Raw genomic sequence first — 10,846 nt, 5'->3', positions numbered from 1 at the left:
GTGGCTTAAAAGTGCTTTAGTGATTTTAAGCCTTGTAAAAGAAATTTGTAAACAACACAATATTACAACAATTTTAACAGAATTTCAAGTATAAAATTCCCCCCAAAGTAGCAAAAAAATAGAATAAAATAAAATTGTGCACAAGTAAAACTATTAGTCTTTTTTAAGTCCAAATGGTATCGGTGGGGCCCATGACAAACGGGTGTATTCCAATAGAGTCCGTCCAATGGTAAGAGTGTGTGTGATTGTCTATCCTACCGTACTACTTGTACAGTAGAGGATTGTAGTCCATCAATGTGCAAATGAGTGTGCGTGTGTATGTATATCGTCTCCTAGGATCTTGGGTTGGCTCGCCATCCAGTGAACACTGGAACACTCTGGGTTCTGGAATCGCTGACCTGGTCTTTGGATTCGTCCCATATAAAAAACCTGACCTATAAACAATGGCCAAATATATGTCACGAACAATTTAGGAATAACTCTCACAAATTAAACTAAAGTAGTGTCACAGTGCAGTAACTACTATTCAGATCAGCTATCATCAATTCAATCATCATCAGTTCAATCATGTTGTACAACATTAAAATATCAAGTTTCAAAGTATCAATATCCAAAATTTCACAGTATCAAGGTTCAATACTTATTTGTAACCTGCAGTAACATTAAAGATTACCTACAAGGCTTCAAACATTCAGGAATTATAGTCACCATATAACTCACTTTCATTGTAAACATTAATTACATTCATCAGAATAAACTCACTGTACATATATATCTAATCACAAATAAATAAGTATATTACCCCTTTTAAGAAATGGAATAATATGCAAATGCTTATCAGAAATTGAACAAAGTGCAAACAGTCAGGTTCAATAACATGTAAACACAAGGACTCAGTCCACAAATAGGAGTATTAAAATAGACGTGCTTAATCCTGCTTGTACCATAGGCCTACTAGTACAAGTGGAAATACACTAAAAATTACCTCCAAGTATTCAATACTGAGTATTCTAAAACAACAGATTGACATCAAAATTAAACAGGAAGCAGGATAAAGTCTGCTTACAATTATCTCTCATAAAGTTATTTTTTAGCTGCTTTAACCATTTACAGCGTTTCACATGTTAAATGACTTAGTTAACGATCTAACTAACATAACAGCAGTGCGTTTCAGAGACATCCAACAACTGTACCCACACTCCACACATCACGTGTCTGATTAGCCACATTTAGCTTACCGCCGTCGAGTGTATGCTCAGCGTTTACGTGAAGCCACAGCTCAGTAAACCTTCCGGTTTCGCTCTGCCCTCTACGACAACAAGTGCAAAACCATATTTTGTGAAAAATATCAGTTTAGATGGTATTTTTTAACTCGTTAGATGTTAATTTCTCCAGCTTACCGATAACAAAGTTTTAGTCCGCCTGCTCTGTTCGGCTGTAGAAGCAAGAGACTGCAAACTTGGGAGCTGGCACTAAGGAGGGACAAGAGCTGCATAGAGCTTCACCGATTGGCTGACATGCGAGGAGTGAAGTAAAACAATAGGCTCTCATCAGAGCTCATCAACCCTCTGAGAAAACTTAACCCTTGTTTGACCAGAGCATATCATATATAAATCTGTGTCCCTTTTATGTTTAAATAAATGTATTGATCTCGTTTCACTTTTATTAAACAAGGACAGTAAGAACAGGAACAATGAACATAAAATGTTTTACTTTTTCTTCTCTTTTGTTTGAGATGATTTAGGAACTGGGTTACACCCTCCCCTCTTGAATTCATGCAAGTCCCTTTGCATGTCTACTGTGAACTGCATCATCTAAGAACAATAATTCAGCTTTAGCATTTAAAGATTCAATGAAAGCTGTGGTTAAACCCTGAAATAATGATTTGACCACAGTGACAAGGGGATTTCCCAATTCAGGATAGTCTAGCCTTTTTGGCGGCTGACGACTTCTTTCTGATCTTCGGACAGGAATTTCTTTGCTTGTTTGTTCATCTCTGTCTTTGTTTACGGTTTCTCTGTCAAATATCAAGTCCTCTCCTTCCTCATCACTCCCTAACATGTCTGAGAGAAGTAGGATTTGTTCATCCCTCATGTCAGGGCGATCCGTAGAAGGCAAGTCTCTTTCCTTTTCAGGTTCGTCATTTCCAGGTAAGTTTCCCTCATATGAGGCTTCTCCATAACTTGCAATCTGATTGTCATAAGGTTGGTCATCGTCAGCATGACTGGCTGGGACAACATCGGATATCGTGTCTGCACAAGCTGGAGTACCATCAGCCAACTTGTCATGATCTGCAGTCACATCATCCTGACCAAGACTTGATTTATGAGTCAGCAGAACATCTCGCTTGACAATGTACGTCGAGTCATTTGGCACTGATCTATCTGCAAACCAGTGGACTGGAACAATGTCATCCTCATCTGAGGAGTGATCTGCTCTTTCATTGTCTTTGTGAGTAATCTGTCGCGTTCTGGGCCTTTTCTTTGGTTTTGGTTTTTCAGGTTTCACCTCCTTGGCTGCAGAGAGGAACCCACAAGGGAGTAAGAGGTCTCTGTGTAGGGTGCGTATGGGGCCATCCCCGCCCTCTGGTTTAACGGTGTAGACGGGGAGGTCTCCAGCTCGTTTCACCACCACATAGACTGTCTGCTCCCATTTATCGGCGAGTTTGTGTTTTCCTCGAATGCGTATGTTCCTGACCAGCACTCGGTCTCCGATTTCCAAGGTAGATGTGGTCACATGTTTGTCAAATCTGGTTTTGTTCCTTTTGGCTACCTTTGCAGCACTCCGTGTAGCTATTTTATAGCTCTCCTCAAGATGGGATTTGAGGTCCTTAACATATTGAGAGTGTGACTTGTTTTGTTGTTCTCTCACAGGTAACCCGAAAGCTAAGTCGACAGGCAACCGTGGCTGACGCCCAAACATCAGCTCATACGGTGTGAATCCAGTTACCTCGTTCTTGGTACAGTTGTACGCATGAACTAAAGGCTTTACAAAATCCTTCCAATGTGACTTGTCTTTGTTCTCCAGAGTTCCAAGCATACTTAAGAGAGTTCGGTTAAAACGCTCCACCGGGTTGCCCCTGGGGTGGTACGGGGTAGTCCGAATCTTCTGTATGCCTGCTACTTCACACAGCCCTTTGATCAGCTGAGATTCAAAATCAGGCCCTTGATCGCTGTGTAATTTTTCAGGAATGCCATAGTGTACTATGAAATGGTCCCACAGACACTTTGCGACAGTCCGAGCTTTTTGGTTCGATGTTGGGATAGCGACTGCATATTTAGTAAAATGATCTGTGATGACAAGAACATCTTTCACATTACTGCTGTCTGGTTCAATGGATAGGAAATCCATGCAGACTAACTCAAGGGGTCTTGTCGTCATGATATTCACCAAAGGTGCAGCCTTCTCAGGTAACGTTTTCCTGCGTACACACCTGTGGCAGGTCTTTATCTTTTTCTCCACATCTGAGGACATTCTCGGCCAGTAGAACCTGGCTCTGACCAGATCGAGTGTGCGCTCTATTCCCATATGACCCATGTTGTCATGTAGGCTTGTCAACACAGACTCTCGCAGGTCTTCAGGTAAGACCAACTGATAATGTTTATTACCGCCTTCTTGGCGTGTTCTGTAGAGAATGTCATTGCACAGCTTGAACCTGTTCAACTCTCTCAGCAACAGGACTACGTCTGGAAGTTCTTTCCTCAATGTGGGAGGGGGTTTCTCCCCACTCTCCATCTGGGCAATAACATGTCTGATGCACCGATCAGATCTCTGGCTGTGTCTGAGGTCTGCCTGTGAGAGGTGGGGAATGATGTCTAGGCCTCCCAACATCTCTTCATGCTCAAAGCTGTCAGGTACAGCATCTCCAGAAATGGCAAGACTTTCGACAAGGGACATACCTGCATCATCACCCAAAGCTTCAGAGGTAGTTGAATGATAAACAAACTGTCTCTCACAGATAGCATGAACAACGTCCTGATCGACTGAGTCGATATTGTCTGGATCTGACAGATGTTGTTTTGCGAACTGGCATATCCGGTCTCTCTCTTTTTGAGATGTAAGGTCATCAGGTAGCTTGCCATGAGGACGACGCGAGAGTCCATCGTCATCTCCATTTTGTTTTCCAGAACGATACTGGAGTCTGAAATTGAAGGTAGAGAGGGCGGCCAACCACCTGTAGCTCGTTGCATCGAGTTTTGCTGAGGTGAGGATGTAGGTCAGAGGGTTTGAGTCTGTGACAACGGTGAACTGATTGCCATAGAGGTAGTCACTCAGCTTCTCTGTTACAGCCCACTTTAAAGCCAAAAACTCGAGCTTGTGTGCTGGATAGCGGGACTCACTACACGACAAACCTCTGCTCGCATAGGCGATAACCCGCAGCTGTCCCTCCTGCTCCTGGTATAAGGCTGCCCCAAGGCCCGTGGTGCTCGCATCTGTATGAAGGATGTAAGGCAGCTCTGGGTCAGCAAAGGCCAGGACTGGAGGTGACGTTAGCTTGTCAATGATAGCCTCAAACGCTTTCTGGCAAGCAGGGGTCCATCGCCCGTAAAATGGCTCCTTTGGATCATGATACTGATTACTCCTCCCTTTTGGTTTGCAATGCTTCCTCAGTGGTGGATAACCGGACGTTAGATCGTTCAGCGGTTTCACAATACTTGAGTAGCCTTTAACAAACCGTCTGTAATACCCACAGAACCCGAGGAAGGATCTCAGCTCCTTGAGGTTCTGAGGGACTGGCCAAGTTTTAAGTGTGGCCGTCTTTTCTGGGTCAGTTTCCACTCCGTGCTGAGAAACAACATGCCCCAAGTACCGAACTGAGGACTGGAAGAACTTGCACTTCTCAGGAGACAGCTTTAACCCATACTCCTTTAAGCGTTCCAGGACCTTCATGAGTCTGGCTTCATGCTCCTCAAGGGTTTTGGAGAAAACTATCAGATCATCCAGGAAAACAACAACTTCCTTCAGATTTATGTCTCCCATGCATTTCTCCATAAGCCTCTGAAAAGTACTTGGCGCGTTTGTCACTCCCTGTGGCATACGGTTGAACTCCCAGAAACCTAGTGGACAGACAAAGGCAGTCTTGGGCTTATCACTCTCTGCAACTTCGATCTGATAATAGCCGGACTTAAGATCAAGTGTACTGAACCACTTGGAACCTGAGAGTGCGGTGAAGGTGTCATCCAGTCTTGGGAGGGCGTATGCGTCTTTCACTGTTTGTAAGTTTAACTTACGGTAGTCAACACACAGACGTACCTGACCGTTCTTCTTCCTGACCACAACAATTGGTGAGGAGAATGGGGACTCGCTCTCGCGGATTACTCCAGTTGCGAGAAGCTCTTGCAGATGCTTTCGAACAGCCTCTAGGTCGTGCGGGTGAATCGGTCGGGCTCTGTGTTTAAATGGTGTCTCATCTGCTAGCTTAATGTGGTGTTTGACCTTGTCCGTCCTTCCAAAATCCAGATCAGTCTGGGCGAAGACCTCTGGCATACTGCTCAGCTTTTGAGTAATGCGGTCTTTCCAGTCAGAAGGGATAGGAGAGTTGGCAAAGTCAAATGTCACACTAGGGGTCTTGGATGGTTCACACTCTGATGGCTCACTCACAATTTGTTTGTGAGATAGGACAGTCTGTATTGCACTGAGTTCTGCAATCACGCTCTTAGCTGGGATGGTAATGTCATGCTCTGACTCATTGGAAACTACTACAGGTAGTTTGCACGACTGGTTACTTGGCAAGTCAAGGAGACAGGTTTGCACTAAAAGCCCCCCAGGCAGGGAAGATGCTGAAGGATATTCCAACAGGGCAGATCTCTCAGTGTAAAATTCCTTGATTGATACTGTCCCCTCAAGAACGACTGTTTTCCCAGCTGGGACGATCACTTCACCCTTGCCACGCATCCTCACTAAGCCAACGTTTTCATCCGAACATTGCTTTTGCCGCAACTCCAGTACTTTGAGTACGGTTCTGTACCCATGAGGAATGGGTTGATAGCCCTCTGGGTTCGCGTCTGTGTACATTTCATACACTACATCAAGAGTGTTTGTTCCAATCAATACACAAGTCTTCGTTAATGTCTGGGTGTCTGGGACTACTAGAGCCAGCGTTTTGACTTCTAGTTCAGCACCAAGAAAGTCTTTAGGAAAGGTGATTCCAATCTCAACATAACCCAGATAAGGTACAAGCTGCCCATTGGCTCCTTCAACTTCCAGAAGGTCATGGAGTGGCTCTATCCGTTGCTCAGACAAATACTGGTCATAGTAGGACTTGGTGACAGTGGTCACTTGAGAACCCGTATCAAGGAGACAACTGCACACCTTACCTTTGATCGTGACTTGACCTGTACTCTTCGTGCCTATGAGCCTCTTAGGTAGTCTGAAAGGTTGCTCTCTAACATGGGATTGCCTCAAAGTGGCCTGTGCTCTTGTTTTAGCTTGACTTCCAGATTTAGCGGGACGATGTTGACCTGCTTCAGTCCCAGTTTGCCCCACAACTGAGACTGCGTCTAAAAATCCTGGTCAACAGATGGAGTGTTTTGCATCTCCCAAATGCGACGCTTCTCTCTCAATTGTTTCCTCTTATCAGCGACAAGAGTGGGGTCTGGGTCATTACTGCAACTTGCTGAGATGTGGCCATCCTGACCACACTTGAAGCAGTACCATGGTTTTGGCTGGGTGCCCTGCCGCAAGTTGGCAGGCTTCGCACTTGTGACCTTGATGTTAGGTGTTGCCATAGCCGTCTCACGTAAATCACACTCAGCTTTGCCCTTGGGCTGCAAGCTTTTCTTCTGTTTCTTTGCCATCAAATTAGTAAGTTGACTCTGTAGGAATGCAACTTGCTTCCTCAGATCTGTCAATGGGTCAGAATCAGATTGAGTCACTGTCTGTAGCTCACTACAGGTGCAAGTCTTTTGACAGTGTGCCACAACCCGCTGCCGGGTTGAGCCAAGGTGTTTCTTCATCCGTGTGGCTTTAGCTGCCAGTCTATCTTCTTCTGTTCGGAGCATTAATAGAAGTTCTGAGAATGTTGGAGGTTGGCTTTTCTTGTTTTCAAGATTAAGATCTGAGAGCAAGGTGTGGTCCCAACATCCACAACAAAACTGCTTGAGAATGTGTTTATCGGCATCCTCAGCAGAGACTCCTCCCCTCTTCAGAGTGAGGTTCAATGCGCCCTGAAGACGGCAGAGGTACGCAGAGGCCCTTTCACCAGGATCCTGAAGAGTGTTCATGAATTGGGCGAAAAGCTCCTCTCCGTCCTCCTCTGTTCCAAAAGCTGCATCTAACAACTGAAGGTAAGTTTCAGGTGAAGCTTCTGGGCTCAGTCTGTTGACAATGTCAGCTGCAGGGGACAACAAGCTCTCAAAGATCTTTCTAGATTTTTGAAGTTCAGACATGGCGGGGTCTTTCCTGAGAAGTTCGACATGTGAACGCCATGTGTCATAATCTGTCTCACCGTTGGGTCTGGGAATCCTACCAGAGAATGAGTGGAGTCTCATTGGAGAATATGAATGTGCAATCAAGTCATCTTTCTTCACGATGTGTTCCACAATGACTTTCTGAATTTCAGGTGGGTTGAAACTGTTTGCCGCACTAAGTGGGCTCTTTTTGAAATCAACAGGTAGGTGTGGCTCCGCACCACCTTGAATCAATCCTACCTGTGGTGGATCTTCAGACAACTGCTGGCGTGCAATCTCAGAAGTTTCAAGAGAGGGGTGAAGCTGGTTCTCCCTGTTTGGATCATCAACTTGCATGGAGGAGAGCATACATTCATCATCGGTCTCTGAACTCCCAATGATTTCACTGATCTCTGTCATCATCGACTTCAGTACCTCTTCAAAACTTTTGCCACTCAGTTTTGCCACCTGCTTTATTTCATCTAAGTAGGATTTGGTAGCACTGCCACCCACCTTGGCAGTGTAAACGCTGGAGAGAGCTCTTACATGGTATTTTACACCGGGCTTCCCTTCAACTTCATATGTGTATGGCAAAAGATCAGTTAAGGCATCAATGGAGTTACCACTTCGGTACTCAACGATCAGGTTTTTGAAAAACTCAGAGTTGGAATCTACAACTGGGACGGCTCTAAAGGTACCATACTGCTTCAAAAAGTCTAGAATCTCTTCATCATCCGATGAATTAAGTATACCACTAACAATTACGGCATTGGGGACTTTGATACCTGAGCTCAATACAAAATCCATCTTGTGGAGAGAGCAAAAGATGTTTCAATGACAATACACACTTTAAAGAGGTTTCACTGCTGATATTCATGCACCAAAGAGCTCCTGGCTGGCTCGCCACTTTTGTAGCACTTACCTGGATTTATATACAGTACCAATGGATAACTACCAAGGTAATGAGTAATTTGGGCTAGTATCAGAAGATAAAGAACGACTCTTAGAGCTCTGGTATATGAATGGCAGAGAAACCAGACAAACACAGTTGTGTGGCTTAAAAGTGCTTTAGTGATTTTAAGCCTTGTAAAAGAAATTTGTAAACAACACAATATTACAACAATTTTAACAGAATTTCAAGTATAAAATTCCCCCCAAAGTAGCAAAAAAATAGAATAAAATAAAATTGTGCACAAGTAAAACTATTAGTCTTTTTTAAGTCCAAATGGTATCGGTGGGGCCCATGACAAACGGGTGTATTCCAATAGAGTCCGTCCAATGGTAAGAGTGTGTGTGATTGTCTATCCTACCGTACTACTTGTACAGTAGAGGATTGTAGTCCATCAATGTGCAAATGAGTGTGCGTGTGTATGTATATCGTCTCCTAGGATCTTGGGTTGGCTCGCCATCCAGTGAACACTGGAACACTCTGGGTTCTGGAATCGCTGACCTGGTCTTTGGATTCGTCCCATATAAAAAACCTGACCTATAAACAATGGCCAAATATATGTCACGAACAATTTAGGAATAACTCTCACAAATTAAACTAAAGTAGTGTCACAGTGCAGTAACTACTATTCAGATCAGCTATCATCAATTCAATCATCATCAGTTCAATCATGTTGTACAACATTAAAATATCAAGTTTCAAAGTATCAATATCCAAAATTTCACAGTATCAAGGTTCAATACTTATTTGTAACCTGCAGTAACATTAAAGATTACCTACAAGGCTTCAAACATTCAGGAATTATAGTCACCATATAACTCACTTTCATTGTAAACATTAATTACATTCATCAGAATAAACTCACTGTACATATATATCTAATCACAAATAAATAAGTATATTACCCCTTTTAAGAAATGGAATAATATGCAAATGCTTATCAGAAATTGAACAAAGTGCAAACAGTCAGGTTCAATAACATGTAAACACAAGGACTCAGTCCACAAATAGGAGTATTAAAATAGACGTGCTTAATCCTGCTTGTACCATAGGCCTACTAGTACAAGTGGAAATACACTAAAAATTACCTCCAAGTATTCAATACTGAGTATTCTAAAACAACAGATTGACATCAAAATTAAACAGGAAGCAGGATAAAGTCTGCTTACAATTATCTCTCATAAAGTTATTTTTTAGCTGCTTTAACCATTTACAGCGTTTCACATGTTAAATGACTTAGTTAACGATCTAACTAACATAACAGCAGTGCGTTTCAGAGACATCCAACAACTGTACCCACACTCCACACATCACGTGTCTGATTAGCCACATTTAGCTTACCGCCGTCGAGTGTATGCTCAGCGTTTACGTGAAGCCACAGCTCAGTAAACCTTCCGGTTTCGCTCTGCCCTCTACGACAACAAGTGCAAAACCATATTTTGTGAAAAATATCAGTTTAGATGGTATTTTTTAACTCGTTAGATGTTAATTTCTCCAGCTTACCGATAACAAAGTTTTAGTCCGCCTGCTCTGTTCGGCTGTAGAAGCAAGAGACTGCAAACTTGGGAGCTGGCACTAAGGAGGGACAAGAGCTGCATAGAGCTTCACCGATTGGCTGACATGCGAGGAGTGAAGTAAAACAATAGGCTCTCATCAGAGCTCATCAACCCTCTGAGAAAACTTAACCCTTGTTTGACCAGAGCATATCATATATAAATCTGTGTCCCTTTTATGTTTAAATAAATGTATTGATCTCGTTTCACTTTTATTAAACAAGGACAGTAAGAACAGGAACAATGAACATAAAATGTTTTACTTTTTCTTCTCTTTTGTTTGAGATGATTTAGGAACTGGGTTACATGTGCACTCGGCTGTCGGGGAAACTTGTTTTGTAAAGTTCGTTTAGCTAATCCATGCAGGTGAATGGATTTACCCCGACTAAAGAAATCAAGAGAAACGCCCCGGGCTGCTCAGTCACTAACTAATTACCATTACTGTACTTTTATTATGAGTATTATATGGCAAAAGCAACAGGCTTCAGCTCCTGTTCAGAACTGATTATTACATATGGGCAAACAGCAGCATGTTTTCAGTCTCTTGGCACATCTGCAAAGACAGTAACACCAAATTTAAAAAAACAAACAAACTTGTACTTCAGTAACTCCTCATTAATCAGTAACTATGGATTAAACTGTAGAACTGAAAAAATCTACGAGAAGAACTTCAGATACTGGGTGTGTGAGGACAGAGAAGGATCAGTTTTATTTCAGATTTGAGAGATAAACTTTATATTTGAGTTCCACATGTGCTGTCAGTGAAAGCTGCAGCTTTTTTATTGATAAAGTTAAAGACAAAAAAGGATTAATCACTCATGTAACTGTGTCACCATATATGAGCATTAACAGTACCTCATTTTTTTTGTTTCACAAAGCTGCTGATCTCAGACCTGCACAGCTTCTGTTTTAAACACTGAATGTACTCAGCTGCATGAAGTGCACATGAGATTTTC

General features: G+C 42.8%; 1 protein-coding gene across 2 annotated transcripts; it reads right to left on the bottom strand.

Moving 5' to 3' along the window:
• Nucleotides 1–245: 245 nt before the first annotated feature.
• Nucleotides 246–10,189, bottom strand: LOC109200193 (retrovirus-related Pol polyprotein from transposon 412). 2 transcript variants are annotated; one of them, XM_019355688.2, is made up of 5 exons: nucleotides 9,841–10,189; nucleotides 9,679–9,749; nucleotides 1,401–8,874; nucleotides 1,239–1,309; nucleotides 246–434 (listed from the first exon to the last, which is right to left on the bottom strand). In XM_019355688.2, exon 3 carries the CDS (start codon nucleotides 6,013–6,015, stop codon nucleotides 1,774–1,776), a length of 4,242 nt encoding a protein of 1,413 aa, XP_019211233.2. In that variant the 5' UTR covers nucleotides 6,016–8,874; nucleotides 9,679–9,749; nucleotides 9,841–10,189; the 3' UTR covers nucleotides 246–434; nucleotides 1,239–1,309; nucleotides 1,401–1,773. The 2 variants fall into 2 exon arrangements, with proteins under 2 accessions (XP_019211233.2, XP_025760405.1); XM_025904620.1 differs by lacking the exon at nucleotides 9,841–10,189 and having other exon boundaries at nucleotides 9,679–9,834.
• Between the last annotated feature and the right edge of the window lie 657 nt (nucleotides 10,190–10,846).

This window comes from Oreochromis niloticus, unplaced genomic scaffold (assembly GCF_001858045.2).
Source record: "Oreochromis niloticus isolate F11D_XX unplaced genomic scaffold, O_niloticus_UMD_NMBU tig00002753_pilon, whole genome shotgun sequence".
Classification (NCBI taxonomy): Eukaryota; Metazoa; Chordata; class Actinopteri; order Cichliformes; family Cichlidae; genus Oreochromis; species Oreochromis niloticus.
This window is presented reverse-complemented; position numbering and strand designations above follow the sequence as displayed.

Coding starts and splice junctions, on each gene's coding strand:
- LOC109200193 (XM_019355688.2), bottom strand. CDS start 6,015: ATGTACACAGACGCGAACCCAGAGGGCTATCAACCCATTCCTCATGGG.